Source organism: Tyto alba, unplaced genomic scaffold (assembly GCF_018691265.1).
Source record: "Tyto alba isolate M040663 unplaced genomic scaffold, T.alba_DEE_v4.0 Super-Scaffold_33, whole genome shotgun sequence".
Taxonomy (NCBI): domain Eukaryota; kingdom Metazoa; phylum Chordata; class Aves; order Strigiformes; family Tytonidae; genus Tyto; species Tyto alba.
This window is the reverse complement of record NW_024881308.1, coordinates 269,607-285,361: the sequence shown is the minus strand read 5'-3', so window position 1 is coordinate 285,361 and position 15,755 is coordinate 269,607. Positions and strand designations below refer to the sequence as shown.

At 53.2% G+C, this 15,755-nt stretch overlaps 1 protein-coding gene across 1 annotated transcript in view; it reads left to right on the top strand.

The window, feature by feature from the left end:
• The first annotated feature begins 3,341 nt into the window (after positions 1 to 3,341).
• The window catches only part of LOC104368264 (fer-1-like protein 4), a 42,099-nt gene continuing 29,685 nt past the window's right edge, over positions 3,342 to 15,755 (top strand). The window contains exons 1-15 of the mRNA XM_042801072.1: positions 3,342 to 3,455; positions 3,583 to 3,638; positions 4,364 to 4,452; positions 6,554 to 6,653; positions 8,867 to 8,958; positions 9,568 to 9,609; positions 9,715 to 9,876; positions 10,144 to 10,204; positions 11,437 to 11,568; positions 11,731 to 11,793; positions 12,807 to 12,888; positions 13,247 to 13,406; positions 13,625 to 13,808; positions 14,594 to 14,780; positions 14,988 to 15,352. Coding sequence (XP_042657006.1) covers positions 3,377 to 3,455; positions 3,583 to 3,638; positions 4,364 to 4,452; positions 6,554 to 6,653; positions 8,867 to 8,958; positions 9,568 to 9,609; positions 9,715 to 9,876; positions 10,144 to 10,204; positions 11,437 to 11,568; positions 11,731 to 11,793; positions 12,807 to 12,888; positions 13,247 to 13,406; positions 13,625 to 13,808; positions 14,594 to 14,780; positions 14,988 to 15,352 — 1,854 coding nt within the window. The 5' untranslated portion in view covers positions 3,342 to 3,376. The remainder of the gene's footprint in view (positions 3,456 to 3,582; positions 3,639 to 4,363; positions 4,453 to 6,553; positions 6,654 to 8,866; positions 8,959 to 9,567; positions 9,610 to 9,714; positions 9,877 to 10,143; positions 10,205 to 11,436; positions 11,569 to 11,730; positions 11,794 to 12,806; positions 12,889 to 13,246; positions 13,407 to 13,624; positions 13,809 to 14,593; positions 14,781 to 14,987; positions 15,353 to 15,755) is intronic.

Sequence of the window (15,755 nt, the reverse complement as noted above, 5' to 3'; positions counted from 1 at the left end):
CCTGCAGCCCCATCCTGCAGTAAGATGAGATGTTTCTTTACTGTGAGATTATAAAAGACCTTGTCTGTCCTACCGGGTGAACCAGGAAATGGTGAGAATATATTGGAAGACTGCCCTGGTGATTCAGGCTATGACACTGGTAGGTTACAAACCTGTGTGAAAGCAGAACCTAGGTTTGAATTCACTTCCCCAACTAGACTAGTCGTTCTGGATGGTATCTGCCACCAAGCTAGTACACAGCAAGTGCTTAAAGGACTGTGGGTCTAAGACCACTGCTGAGCAAAGATGAATTTGTGTGGGTTTTTAGTCAAACCTAGTTTTGACCATGATGTGTTCTCCCAGGTTCCACAGGCAGCAGGACAGCTTCCTCTAGAGAAAGCTGGGCTGTCTCTCCTGAAATACTCCCATCATCTAGCCTGCAGCACCCAATTTTCTTGCACTTAGATTCTTTAAGGAAACCAAGCGACCTGTCTTCTTGAGTGGCTGCCTGAACTAAAATGTGCTATAAGTGTGGAATAGAGGGAGGAAAACTGCCAAGTCTTCTCTGAGAAACTGCACTGTGGTTGAGAGCATCCTTTACTCATGTTTTCAGCTGCTTACAAGCTGTAGGCAGAGCTCTCTCCTTCCCTGTACTATGTGTACAAGAAACCTAAGGCTATTTTTTCTGTATGTGTGATTTTTTTTTTTTTTTTTTTTTTTAATAAAATGTTCTTTAAAGGATATTTACAGCAGTAGTTCTGAAGGCTCACCAATCCCTTGTTTGGACTAAAATACTGATGGCAGTATGTAGTGCTTGGCTTCAATGAGTGGTTTCTCTGTCAAGACGTCAGAAGCATGCTGGGACCTACCTGTGCTCCAGCCTTGAGGGGCAGAAGATGAGCTCTTAGACAGCAGCATGCATAGTGGGAAGTCCACTTCTTTTTAAACCTCTGCCAGTTCTCACTCAAAAGGAAGAGAGTGAATCTTCTGTCTCTCTGCACTGGCTATGAGGAGTGGAGTCACTGTTCTGCGTACAGCTGAGGTGTCTTCAGGTGCTGGATTTATTGATGGTAGGAAACACTCCCTGTTTTGGGAAAGAAGAGGCCTAGATGCGATAGAGGCAAGACTGAGGAAGTTCTTCCCCTGCAGGAGCAGAGGAGAATTTGGAGGAGACACTGTTTACCTGCGGGTCAGTGGCTGAAATGTAAATGAGCTAAAGGACACAAGTCCTGTGGTTGTCACTTGAAAACAAGAACTGCACAGGTGTGGGCCCAGGTGAAAAGCCTTGGGATGGTCAAGCTTGGAAGCTGCTGAACTGGGACAGTACTTTACCCTTTTTCTCTCACTCCTGACTTTTCCCAGGGCTCCTGCTTTTAGAGGCAGTTAAGATGGATGCTGGGCACTTTGGTGAGAAGCTGGTGCTGCCTCTGGGTGCAGGTGGAATGCAGATTTATGGCATGGTTGTTGCTTGAGGTAGACTAGAACTCAAATTTGACCTCAGGTTTTCTTCCTCAGGAGAATGTGCTGATCTCACCCAGTGCTGGTGCATGCTCTCTGTTGTCCCAGATGATGCTCTCGCTATATCTCCACAGCAAGCATGGGGAACACCCCAGAAGTCTCTTTACCTTGTCTTTGGCTGAGATTGAGCAAGCACCCTTGTATTTGCAGTCCCCAAAGGTATTTCAGCCTCAGGCCTTTCTGTAAATCAAAAGTTACCACATGTGGCAGCTCACTGGGGAGGGTTCCTCTTGCTTCTAGGACACCTGGCAATAAATACTGGTGATATTTCATGCCAGATTATGCCATGCTACCTGACAGAGCTTCCTCCTCTGTGCAAGATAATGCTCCATCCCCCTACTTTGCCTACACAGCATGTTGGGCTAAGGGCCCCAGTTTGGGTCTAAAATGTTTGGTTCCCACAGGGACTGTTTCGCCAAAACCAGCGTACCATCTTCAGGTGAATGCAAGTGATGGGACCACTCCTGCTATTTGAGGAAGCCACACAATCTCCACTGGGAGATGATGGCTTTTGATCCGCTTTGAGCAAATACTGGATCCACCCATCAGCGGTATACTTTGGTGGTCTGAATGTCTCATTAAACAGTCCAAATTGCACCCTTTGCTCCCTTCCAGCCATGACTGTATGTGCGGTCAGTGCACGGAGCTTTCTGTGCTGCCCTAAACTGATGCGTTTGGTCATCTGATTTCACAGAAGTGGTGCCAAATGCTGCTGGCCTGCCATGTTCTGTTGCTGCGTGTTTTGTTGTGGCATCCTCCCCACTGTGGCTTGTTTCCAGTGCCACTTCCCTGGCACTCCAGGAAACTTGTGTAAGAGGGAGATAAAGGGAATAACTGCAGGGCTTGTTCTGAAGCAGCCTGTCATTGCACAGGCATGATTCACTCCTCCGTGTTTGCAGAGCTGGATTAGCCACCCTGGCCTGCTGCAAATGTGCCCTGTATGTCTTGTGTGGGTGCAGGTGTTTGGTGCTGGGCGCTGAGTGGGAGAGCTGGACCCTCAGGAGGAAGAAATGATTTCCAAATTCTGCTGAGCTCATGATTATATGATCACTTTAATCTGGCCTCAATCTGTGTTCCAGAAAGGCTCCCATTTACCAGTTCTTGTGCAGTGCTCTGGCACCAGTTTAATCCCTTGTGTTAGCACTGGGCGGTGGGAGGTGCGCAGGAGCTGCTGGGCTGTGCCAGTCCAGTTTCCTCATGCCAGGGGAGCCCAACCCTCCTAATCTGAGAGCTGTGAGCTGTCCTGGCTGGTTTCCCTTCCCCACCCTGTTTGTTTTGGAGGGTTTTAACCACAAAAGCCGTGATTTTTGTGCCGAAGAAGCTGCAGGGCTGGACTCCCGTCCTCCCCGCAGTGCTCAGGCCCATGTCCCCTAGCCCCAGTTTCGGCAGCCCCTGTCTGCCCCCAGGGCACCCGCCCTGAGCTGAAGCGTGGCTGTGCGGCGGCCTCTCACCGGGGATTGTCCCTCCTTCCTTCCTTCCTTCGCCTCGGGCAGGGAGCGCACCCCCCTGCTGCGCTCCCCTGGGTTTGGGCGCCGGTGCCGACGCGGGGTGTGGGGACGGCTCTGTCGGGGCCCGGCCCGGGGCAGACACCTGCGAGGCGCCTCCCGACCCCCCCATGGCCGAACGGCCCCTCCCGCCCGGCCGGGCCGTGGCCCCGGGGGGGGTCAGGCCGCTCGCCCCGCAGGCGCCGTCCCCCCCGGGCGGAGGGAGGCGGAGCGGCCGCGGCTGCCCCCCCCCCCCCCCCCCCCCCCGCCTCCGTTTCGCTGGGCACGGCCGGCCTGCGGGGCGCCGGGGCGGGGCGCGGGCGGCCGAACCGGCCGGGCGGGTCGCGGCTGAGTCAGGCCGGGCCGAGCGGGGCCGCCCGCCCGCCGCCGGCTCCATGGCGCTCGTGGTCGGCGTCCGGCGGCTCTCCCGCCTGCCGGGCCGCGGCGAGCGGCAGGTGCAGCTCAGCTTCCGAGGTGGGCCCCGGCCTCGCCGAGCGGCTCGGGGGGGGGGGGGGGGACAGGGTCTGGCTTCCCTGCGGCCGGGGCAGGGCCGCGCTGGGCTGCCCCACCGGCGCCTCACGCCTCCCCTCTCCTTCTCAAGGCTTCGCTCAGAAGACGAGGAAGATCCGCTGCGGCCCCGAGGCCGTCGTCGGGGAGGTGAGGACAAACCGACAGGGCGTGCAGAGCAGCGGGGCTCCTCCGCGGGTGTCGTCCGTGGGACGGGGATAGGACGTGGCAGCATCTCGGTCTATGCCTGGTGGGGCAGAAGCGGGAAGCGTTCCTCCTAGCGCCCGGCTTCAGCGTCGCGTCTCTAAAGCCTGTAAAAGCCCGTAAAAGCCCCGCCGTACCGGGCTGGTGCGCGGCTCCCATCGCTCATCTCCCGGCCCGTCCGGGGAAAGGGCGAGGAAGACGCGGGGGCAGGAGGAACCTTCCCCTCTCGCCAGCTGCAAGGCAGCCGGCCCTTTGGGTGTCAGGTGAATCTCCCCTTCGAGGCACAGCTTTGCCGTGTGCCTGAGCCTGATGGCTCCCAGCCCTGGGTGATCTCTTCCCAAGTACCTCTGTGCTTTCCCATGCCCTGTCTCACCCCACAACCTTCCAGCTCAGGAACCTCAACAGGCACAAGCATCCTCCTCTTTCCACGGTGAGGATCCTCCGGCCTCTTTAGCTGCTGTGCTGCTGGAGGGGCTCTCATGCCCCTTCCCACCCTTCCTCCATTCCCAGCTGCAGGGTCTGCCCTGGCCAGCAGGAAAGTAACTTCTCACTGCAGGATCTTTTTGTCTGGCTCATCGGTTCAGTCATCTTGCAGAGGAGACCAATCAGCCACCAAACACGGGAATGTGTGGCTGGGAATGAGTTGTCATTTCTTCCTGCTCTGTTTGTAGCTCTTTCGCTGGCCTCACTATGGGAAGCTTGTCATGGGAGAAATGCTGTCCATTAAGGTTTACAACTGCAGCAAGGTGTTCAGTAACAGGTAGGTCCTTGGGTTGTTGGGGTGACCAGCAGAGGTGGGGGAAGAGACGTACCGGGCTTTAAATTTTCTACTAGGAGTATAAAATATTTATTGGAAATTAGATAGAAGGAAGATGAGCAGGATACAAGTTATAGAAGAAGGGTGGAGCTGGTTTCTTCTGGTGGGGCACCAATGCAATATATATTGAGTTAAAGAAGAGGAGTGATTTAGTTTTGTCAGCAGTAACATAGATTATCTAAAGATCCAGATCAGATCCCCAGGTGGGGCAAAGGTAAAATAAGGCCCTAAAAAATAGAGCTACAAGGGCAGGACTTGCAGCAGAGTGGGGTCCTGCTCTCGCCCTGTAGATCCGTGTGGTGACTGTGACCATGCTGCACCCAAATGCCTATCAGTGGGGAAAAGCCCCGAACCCATGGTAGTATGTTTTAACCTTTAAAAGAATGCATCAATTTAAATGTAAAGGGTCAGCTAGAATTTAAAATGCTTCTAGGTGGCACAGACACAATACTGTGAACTCAGTGGCTATTTCAGCAGCTGTAGAACACTCTGGGGAAACCAAAGAGTAGAGGTGACAGATTGAGTAGTGGTGGTGGGGCAAGCAAAGGAACAGAGGCACATCCTTTCAAGACATGTGAAACATGAGGATGCAGGGAAAGGTGCTGGCTCTGATAAGCGAAATGTAAGAACTGAAGGAAAATGAGCAGGAGCAACTTTCTAGAGGCAGCTAATAATACAAACATTTTCAAAGCTATCACAAGCCTGCCAGAGAGGGTGTGAAAGAAACAGATGTGCACAGCACATTGTGAGACACTTAAATCCGGAATCGAAAACGTGGCTAAACTTCGTGTCACTGTTTGCTGTCTGCTTTCCTTGTGGGAGCTGGATCAGAGGATTTTTCTCTGACTAAAAGGTCAATAGAAACTTCTATAGGACAAATAGATAAAAACAGTAACAAATCACCTGGGCCTGATGGCACTGAACAAAGAATTCCAATGGTAAATGGCTGAGCTGGCACTGACAGCATCTATCCACACACCTCCGCTGCTGGGGAGCAGAGTAGTGGCAGGTGATGGACATTTAAAAGCAGTTGGTCAGCACACTGGGATGATCAAAACTAAATAGAGAGTGTGGAAGGACAGAAGGGAAAAATCTGTTATGCTGCTGTATCGATCTGTGGTCTCTGGACTTCTGTGTCTGCAGCCTTTCTGTGGCAGCAGCACCGAGCTGGAAAAGCTGGGGAGGAGGGGCATGAGCAGAGAGACTTCTTCCTTGGGGGTAGGAGACTAGACAGGCTCCACGTCTTAGAGAAGGGAGGGGTGAGATATGAGAGATCAGCAGCTTGCAGCTGAAATGGAGGTGACTGAGGAATGATTCTTCCTGTCTCGGTCCCAGGCAGGCAGGGAAATGCTCCCATGATGGTTTCCAGCAGGCAGTAGGAAGCTCTGCTTCACGCAGGGCTTATCTCAGCTGCTGGCAGAGCTGCCACAGGGAGATGGAGGCCAACATACAAACTGGCTTCAGACAGCAGTAACACAAGGTGGAGTTTGGAGCAGCTGAATGCCATACCATGTGTGTTACTGCCATTTGCAGGGAGCCAGATGACTCTTCCCCAGGGAGACACTCCTTTGGAGTAGGTAAATGTTGGCCCAACTTGCTGCAGACATCCCTGCAGGCATGGCTTTATGTCTTATTTCTGTATTTCCTTGCGTGGAGCCTCTGCTTCCCAGTTTTGTTTGGGAAGAGTCACCTCAGTTCTGCTGAGTGCCCAGACACGGGCTGGCTTCCATGAAGCCCAGCTCTACTGAGGGGGAGAGCTCCCTCACACTTGGTGGGACCGGATCTGCACAAGCATTTAACCACTGATGGCAGCTTGGTTGCAAGCAGCTGCCTGGGCATGTCTGGGGTGGAGGCATGACCTGCTGCAGGGTCAGAAAGTTTTGGGTATTTCAACTGCAAGACTCTGTAGGGAAAGCGCTGCAGCAGTTCACGGCAGCTTGAAGGGGCTGTGAGCAGGGGAGTGGAGATGCTGGTACTCTTTTCCCCCAGGATGTAGGCACTGATGCTATGTACAGTATTGCTGCAACCTCTGGTTCTGTTCCAGGCTTCTCGGTACCCTTGTCCTCAGCCTTCAGCACCTGAGGACGTCTGGGAGGCTGATCCTCCGGGAGGCCCTTGTTGACAGAAACCACAGAGTCACTGGTGTAAGTCCTTTGCAGGTGGCCTGACCATCAGCAAGCAGGAGAGCTTTGTGGGAAAGCATCTGTGTTGACTCCCAGGTGGATTTAGGGGTGAGGGGGAACCCAAGGTGCTGTTTTGAACCTGGGAGCATTACTGTGTTTGTGCCCTCTCTGTGGCGGGGTGCTGCCACTTCACATCCATCAAGTGGTTCTAGAAGCATCCAGAAGTGTATGGGGTGAGCTGGAAACCTACTGAAGTCCTGAATGAGCAGAGAGAGGCTTAGACAAACCTCCCCAGGTCTGGGCAATGTAGGAGGTGGTATTTCATCTGCTTCCTGCACCACGTAGTGTGTGGGTGTGGGCTCCTGCAGGGTGAGGCTGAAAGTGACAGGGTGTCTCTGGATCCCTAGTGAGCATTTGGGTTAAACACCAGTGCTGACCAGATGGCTTAACCATGATCTGGGGCAGTGTGAGTGGTTCTGACACCTGCCTGCCCCTCTGCTCTGCACTGTGGGTCCCGCTCTCCTCCAACCCTGGCACTGGGGCTCACTGGGCCCTTCATGCCAGTGGAAAATGAGCACAACCCAAAAATGAGCCATTTTCTGCCTACTGGGTGTGCAGGCACGGTTCTGTGAGTGCTGGACAACCAGGGCTCTGTGCCAGGGCTGTGGGCAGGGCCAGGAGGAGGAGGAGAGGCAGAGGCAGTCAGCCCTGCAATGTGCTTGCGCCCCTGTTTGCCCTTCCCACAGGCAACCTGACTCACCCCACGGTGGCATGTGGGATGCAGCTCTGTGGCCACCAGACCATGAGCCCAAGTGGCACAGATATAGTTACCCCATGTTGCTGAGCTGGCTGGATCAGGAAGCAGGTCCAGGTGAAAACAGCATTTCCGGGATGATTTTCAGCCTGATGAAGCTCACTGCAGAAATGTTCATGCCAGCAAAGGGTCAGGGACTAGACTGACCCTTTGGCAGCACTCCATGCTGCTGCTGGTTTGAACAGACTGAGCTAGGGGCACTTACACCTCTGTAAGGTCAGAACTGCTCTGTGGCCCAACTCTTTGGCCCTGTCTGCCTCTTCCCTTGTGCTGACAGCAGCACTCATGCTGATGAGCTGCTCCAACCAAAAACCAACTGCGTTTGGTTTTGCCAGGTTATTGAGCGTGCAGTGGAGGACAGAAATAGGGCAGACAAGACTGGACACCCATCCAAGAGTAGCCTGAGACCCTCTCCTTCAGCTCAGCTGGGAAGAGACACATCCCCAAGGGAGAGAGGCTGTTTCAACTGCTGCTCCTTTAGCAAAGTGGGAACAAAGCCCTTCCTGCTATTCCAAGTCCCGTTCTTCTCTGGGACTGGAGTTATTTGCATCCTTTTTACTCTTGATGGTTTGAAGATTTTTTTTTTTCAGAGCCTCAGCTATTTACCCAGCTTTATCTCAGACTTCTGCATCCATCCCAACCTTTGCTGCTACCATTTCTGGTCACTGTACTACTGCTTTCTTGGGCTGCATTTCTCTTCCCAGAAACAGGTGTTTTCCGGGGACTGAGCTATGAACCCAGCTTGTACATGCCCTTCAGCTTACTGAGAAGTGACCTCTTCCATCACTGTGATTTTGGCTTCTGCTGGGAAATTCTTGTGTGTTTGTGTTGGTTTGAGATCAGGCTAGTCACCTGCAGACCAAGTGTTTTCAGACTGGCTGTGCCGATACTCAGCATGCCCCATACTTCTCTGGACATCCTTCTTCAGCACTAACACTAAGTCGATGTCTCTGGGTATGCTTATGGCTTCTGTGGTGTTTCAATCCAAGGTGTCATGCCTGGAGGTGCCCTGCCAGCTGTCTTGTGCCTCCCACAGAGAGACCGCTCCAAACCCCTGCATGTTGGTTTGCTCTGCTGCAGGACTCTCGCCACTTTTCTTGTCAAAAGTGCCCCAAGACAGCTCTCAGGGGCCACTCCATGGTGTATTTTAGATTTGGAAACTTGAGGCAGTTTTTATTCAGTGGATCCTGGAGTTTGAGAAGCTGTAGGGGAGGGAGTTTGGTTAACTTTAGCTTGTTGATGGAGGCAGACAAGGAGAGTCTGGAATAAATAGACTTCTTGTGGGGTCATGACCCTCTTCTTTCCATCAGCACCTCACTTCCTTTTTTTTCTTCCATGCTCCCCTTCCCCTTTTACTTGACATTTCCGTAGCTGTTTTGTGGCTGCTGAGCTCTCAGGCAGTTTCATTTTCTGTTTGTAGATCCACATTGAGTTGGATTTGCGCTACCAGCCTCCAGATGGCTCAGCTGGGACCTGGGTTGAAGAGGACTTTGTCTGTCAGATGAAAGACAGGTATTGAAATCCTGGGAGGAGCAAATTTCCAGGAAGCTTATACAGCTGCCTTTGCCAGTGGCAGCCTTTGGGATGCAATCCAGCCTCATTTACTCTCCACCTTTGGCCAGGCTGATGCATGTCTGCTCTACAACAGTAATAAGTGAGCAGGGCTCTTGGAAAGAAAATACCTTGTACTCAGAAAGAGCCCATGACTGCAACAACCCACTACACCCTGGGAGTCTTTTAAAATTTTAAAGAATTTCTGCAACCTTCCTGGCTTACGAGAGCATGACTTTATATTTGCAAAGCTGCAGAGAGCATGGCTTTGGACTGTAGAGACCCCAGGCACCCTGCACACAGGTGGTAGCCAAAGCCAGGGGGGGTGTGGGTGTCTGGACAGACAGAATGACAAGCAGCAGCAAGGTCTGGGGAGTGTCACCTCTGGAGTGCCAGAGGCAGAGCAGCAGGCACACAGGGTGGTCAGTGGAAAAACATTGCTTAGGAGGGTGTTTCTGTCCCTGCCAAGAGCCAAGCAGGAACATGGTTTTGGCACTGTTACTTAAATGCATCAGTGGACAGCTGCAACCCATTTGTTTTTTTCAGCAAAGCATCTCTTTGTTCTTACAGTTTGGAGCTAATAATCCGCAATCCTGGGTTTGAGGAGCTGGAGTAAGTAGCCCTACTTGAGTGTATCAACTCACCCTCCCTGGTGGAGGGGAGTGCACAGCCCACTCATCAGGGCTGATATGGCATGGATGTGGTGGGGGTTTGCAGGGCAGCCGAGGGGCCGAGAATAAGTGAACTGGACAGGAGGGCTGCCACGCTGGGCAGGAAGCTGGCAAAAGGCCTGGAGACTGCTGAGGAAGAGGAGGAAGAAGATTTCTACGATGTGTCTGAGATGGAGGTCTCGGGCATTGTCTTCAGCCCTGTGAAGAGGTATCCATGACATGCTCTTCTCTCTTGCCTTTGCTTGGGCCCTGGGGTGGAAAGTGCCAGCTCACAGGGGAATCCTGCATGTCTTGGCATTCTGCATCTGCAGAATGTCAAAAACCTTCAATATCCAGTGGCCCCAAACAGGGACTGTTGGGGATTTGCTCATTCCTGGGGCAATGGGCCATTATTTGCCAGGGTTTCCATTGCTTCCCCTGGTGGGGGCTTGCTCAGGTTCATGTAGGTGATCACCTGTGTTGTTTTTCTGTGCAGCCGCTCCAGACTTTGCTCCACACGGGACCTCTTTGCCACCCCAACCCCACAGAGCTTCCAGGTACTGCAGTGTTGGGTGTGCGTCCCTGCAGCTGCCTCTGGCCCTGCAGCCAGTCCTTCACTGCCTTGCTTGCAGGCCTGGGCTTCTACAGTTGCCAAATCCCCTGGCAAGACCTCTAGCACCTTCTTGCTTTGTGTGGCTTCCCTGAGCAAGATGTGAGATTCCCTGAATGGACTGCATCCGTAAGTGCTGGCTTTAACTTCAGCCAGCCCAGAGCACAATTTCTTTTTGGGCCGTGTAGTTGGTTATGGATGTACAAGAGAAAGGAATCAGCCTGACAGCCACATGTGCCACTGCAAAACACTGCCTGAGAAGAGCTTGGGGAGCACCCAGACAGGGCTGGTGTCTACCAGCTTCCCCAGGGCCTTGCCTGAGCCCCCAGGGACATCTATGGGATGTGGCAGGCTGCTGCAGGGGCTTTCTTGGAGGTGCCAGGAGGTGGTTAGAAGCTGTGGCTCTGGCGGATGCTCTGACATCAGGTGTATTTGAAACCAGTGTGGAGTTTGGAAATGGAGTTCAGTCCCATCTTTTTCCGCTGTAGATTTCAGGGCAGATCTCCCAGCCTGGGTATGGATTTAAATCCTTCACTGGTTCTAAGTGTACATGGGCTTACATTTGGGTCTCCCTGCTTTTCAGGGCTGGGTCCTACTGACCAGGCAGGAAGCTTTTGTGGGGTTGGAATTTCATACCATCATTTTCTTGAAGCTATTATTCTTCACCTTAACAACTTCCTAGTTGCTTATACTGAAAGCGAATGTGAGAACATTTCTCCTGTATCTTAGACTTGTAAACAGTTGCAGCTAATGAGAAAGACACATTCCAGTCTTTCCAATGGTGTCCATCTCGGTAGGATTCAAAGAAAAGTATTGGCAGAAGATACAAAGACCCCACCACGTGGGAGCAGTGGGTTTGCATCCCCTTGGGATCAGGAACTGAGTGGGGATAGTGCTGCTGCAGGGACAGTGCTACTGGGGAGGTTGCTCATGTCAAAGATGCTATGGATCTAACACTTCATTTCCTTGCTTGTCTGAAAGAAACGTATCTCAAATACCATTTTGGTTTGTCCTGGCCATAGCAGATTTCAGCAGCCATGCTCTTGCCTGCCTCGAGTGTCCACCCCTATGGCAAGAGGCCCCTGCACATTTGCATACTGGTGTTACTGAAACAAGCTCAAGATGGAGCTGGAAACAAGAAGAGCGCTGATCCAAAGGTTCTCTCCCACATTTTCTCAGGTTGGGATTAATATTATTGAAGCACAGAAGCTGGTGGGAGTGAACATTAACCCCTTTGTGGTAGTCAAGGTTGGAGAGGAGAAGAGGCACACGGCAACACAGAAGTCAACGAACTGCCCCTTCTACAATGAAGTATGTGATACGGACAGAAGCTCTGTCCTTGCCCCATTGATGTCCCGTGTGGCTGGGGCCGTCCTTGCAGGGGATGCTTGGGATGCAGCTGCTCTAAGACAGTGGTGCTTGTGTGGCCATGTTGGGAGCCTGGGACTCAGCTGTCATGCTTTTCTCTTTCAGTATTTTTTGTTCGAATTCCATGAGCCAAGGGACATTTTATTCCACAGACTTATAGAGATCTCGGTAAGTATGTCCTCCTCTTTATCCTTCATCGGTAACTAGTACAGAGCGGCACTTCTGTGTGTAGATGCTGGGAGTGGTGGGCAAAGTAAGGGTACCATTACCAGCCAGGTTTCCCAGCCCTTCAGAGACACCAAAGGGTCTTTGTGTGGCTGCAGTGGGGCAGAGACCCAGCCCCACTCTGAGCCAGCACTGGGCTGTGCTGCCTTCCCACCTCCTCCATGTCAGGTTTTCTCTGCATCCGGTGGCTGAAGTGAGGTCTCTGAGGCAGTTTCTTGCCTGTTCCCTTGCTGCTTTGCTGTTTTAGGGGCAATTTCTTGCTGCCCCTTACCCTGGAGCCTCCTTCTGCAGGTTGTAGAGGCAAATGACTGGTGTGAGGGGAGCTCAGCAGTGCTTGTAGAAAAGCCCAGGCAGGCAGGGAGCAGTCTTCAGAAATCCCCTGTCCCAAAGCGCAGTGGCTTCTCCAAAGCACAGGGTCTTCCCCAAGACATGGGACTTTTCTGAAGATAGATAAACCCAGACAGCACCTCCTTTACCACACAATCTCCAGCGCTTTCCCTGTGAAAGGCTGCATGTCTCTTCTGCTGGTGTGGATTAAGCAAGCACTGAGCAAAGCTCAGGTTTTGGGAGGGACGTTAGCCTGGTTGGGGCATGGCTCTGCCCTGATGCAGCAGCATATGGACATAGGACTCCCTGTGGGAAAGCAGGTTTGCCCTTGCTCTGCTGTAGAGGTTTGGCTTATCTGGGGCTGGCAGAAGAAGCTGACTTGATTGCACATGGATTTGCCTTGGCCCAAGTTTGAGGGCTATGGGCTGGTGGACTTTGTGGGAATGGTTGGGCAGGTTTGCCCCAAGGCTAACTCAGATGGGTCAGTGTGCATGAGGAGCTTGCAACCTCTGCCTGAGCTGTGTTGGAATGGTCATCTCTTAGCAGTCCTGTCTTCCTCAACTATGACTGGGTGTGTCACCTGGCTGCCTACATCTCTTGGTGCTCAGGGAGATTTGTGCTGTCTGCAGGTTTTTCACTCGAAGATACCGTTCCTGGGAACATGCATAGGAACATTCAAGATGGATGTTATGACAGTGTACAGCCAGCCAGGTATGACCCACTGCACTGCATACCTGCTCCCTGACCCTGGATTTGTCTGAAACTGATGTTTCCATCATGCTCTGCTGGGTCTGGTGAGGGCCCTGTCTTTAAAGCACTTAGTTCACATGAGGACCAGCACTTGCTTCTCCTCGCCAGCTGTCTGAGGCCTGGTGACACCTCCTGCACCTTCAGAGACAGGGTCAGGGCATAGATTGCAGATGTCCAAGGCCTTGGGACAGCCCCCCTTGATGAAGCACAGAGAACAATTGCCGGGACTGGGCAGGAGCAGGGACCACCTCCAGTGCAGATGTAGTCGGGATGTGAAATGGTAACCTGGGCTCTCCACGGGGAACTCCTTTCCTCTTAGATCACAGGTTTTTCCAGAAGTGGGCTGTTATTAGTGACCCCACAGATACCCGGGCAGGTGTGAAAGGCTTCGTGAAGTGCAACATCTGTGTCACCGCACGTGGGGATGTTGTGGGCTCCCTTCCCACCTCCTCCAGCAGCCAGGATGAGGACATTGAAAGGTGAGTGTAGTGTGCTCTTGCATGGCCCTGGGGAAAATAGTCATGTCTCTCTTCACACCACCTTTTTTGCCCCCCTTTTTCACTCTTCTGATGGGAAAAGACCCAGGGAAAGAGACCTGTGGTGGGGCAGGATCCAAACCTCCTGCCAGTCAGGGCATTTCCCAGTTTCGTGTTTCCTGGGCTCCAGAAGAGAGCCAGAACATGAATTTGTCTTTCAGGAACCTGCTGCTGCCTAAGAGAGTCCCTGCAGAGAGACCCTGGGCCAGGGTCTGCATTAAGCTGTATCGTGCCGAGGGCCTGCCCAGCATGAGCGCAGGCATCATGGGTGGTTTCTCCAGGATCATAGGGGAGAAAAAAGTCTTTATCGACCCATATGTGCAGGTCTCATTCTGTGGGCAGCAGGTGAGTCTGCCAGCAGGTCTGTGTGGGTCCAGGCTGATCTTCCCTTGTCTGTGTGGCAGCATGCACCGGGCTGATGCTGCCAGGAGCCTCCATGGGACACAGCAATCCCACCAGAGACAGACTGGGAGAGCCCATGTCTTGCTGTCTTTGGCAGTGGCCTGAGCCATGTGGATGCACAGTGTCTGGATGAGAAGGCTTTTATGTGACATTTGTCTCTTCAGAGAGCTGCATGAGGAACAGCCCCAGCCCTGATCACAGCCACTGGCTGAGCTACTGGCTGTGCAGGCAGAGATTTCATATCCCTAAACATAGGGCAAGGGTCAAATAAATCCTGGAGGAAAAGTCCTCTGTGGCAAGCTGGACTCAGCCTGACACCTTTGCGAGAGTTAACTGAGCTAATGGCCCTTGTCTTGCACCCAAGGCCAGGGTTTCTGGTCCTATCATATCCATTAAGATGATACTCAGTCCCTGGGCAGTCTTGTGGGCCTGGGGATGCTCCCAGGGGGACCCTGTGACACCCCTGGATCTGGTGGTGCTGCCTACTTTCTTCCAGTGTTTCCCCTGGCTGTGCAGGGCACAGCCAGGGCCTTGGGACATCCCCCCTCAATGAACCACAGAGAGCAATTGCTGGGACATGGCAGGAGCAGGGACACTGCCACCTCCAGAGCCTGCCCAGCACTGTCTGCAGGTGGGACAGGAGGACATACCGTTCTCAGAGAGGCTCTGAGGCAACTCTTGTTCTGGCTGCTGGCTGGGATTGCATGGCTTTCATACCTTCTTCCCAGGGGGAAACGTCGGTGGAGACCAACACCACTGAGCCTGAGTGGAATGAGCAGATCAGCTTCATTGAGATGTTCCCGCCTCTGGCCAGGAAAATAAAAGTTCAGGTGCTAGATGATGCCAATGTTGGTGATGTGGCCATCGCTACACACTACATTGACCTGCAGCAGATCTCAGACCCTGGCAGGAATGGTGAGGCCTGGCACGGCTGCCTCCAGGGCAGGGTGTCCTGGGTATCCCCATGCCATGCACCCTCTGCCTGGCCATGGTGGTCTCCTGGAAGTGGGAAGCTGTAGTGGCTGGAGGATACATCCCTGTGTCCTGGGCTGTCTTTCTCGGGGAAGGTCTTTCTGCAGAAGCACTCTGTGGTGTAATTAGACCCTGTCCCTGTTGCTGCAGGCTTTAACCCCACATTTGGTCCAGCCTGGGTAAACTTGTATGGCTCCCCCCAGAACTCGGCTCTACGGGACATCCACAAGGACCTCAACGAGGGCATGGGTGAGGGGATCTTCTACCGCGGGCGCATCCTCATGGCCATTACAGTGGACATCTTCAGCAGCCCCAGAGTGGCAGAGAGGAAGATTGGGGACAAGACAAAAGGTGCCCTAAGAAAACTGAAACTGAAGAAGAAGAGTAAGAAGTCCAAGGAGAAGGCCAAAGAGCTGAGCCAGCTGCAGGGAGAGGAGGAGGCTGGGGGCTCTCAGGAGGCTGAGCAGCCTGGGGAGGTTACTGTGGAGGTGGAAGACCTTCATCCACTCCCTGAGGTGAGTCCTGCTGTGCTGGTGTGGCTGACCCACATTGGCCTGGCAGCATGCAGAGGCCTCATGGGGAAGTGGCAGTGGGATCACTTGCTGGTGTAAGTGCTGGAGCAAACCCAGCCTGCCCATTGCTGGGCCATCCAGGGCTCTCTGAGCCTCTGAAAGGGCTGAGGCCAGACCCACAGCCCCCAAACTGCCTCCCACAGTAAGGCTGGAGCGTCCCCACATGCTGGCACAAGGATGACTCTCACATGGATGTTATTCCCAGGGCACAGCTGCCTTTGAGCATGTACTTTTTCTCCTCTGGAGCCATGGAGCTGTTAGCTGGCTCTGGGTCTCTACTTGGCCAATGAAAGGCAGGCAACATGCAGCTGTGTTGGTACAGTAACCATCCCTTAGCCTACAGGCC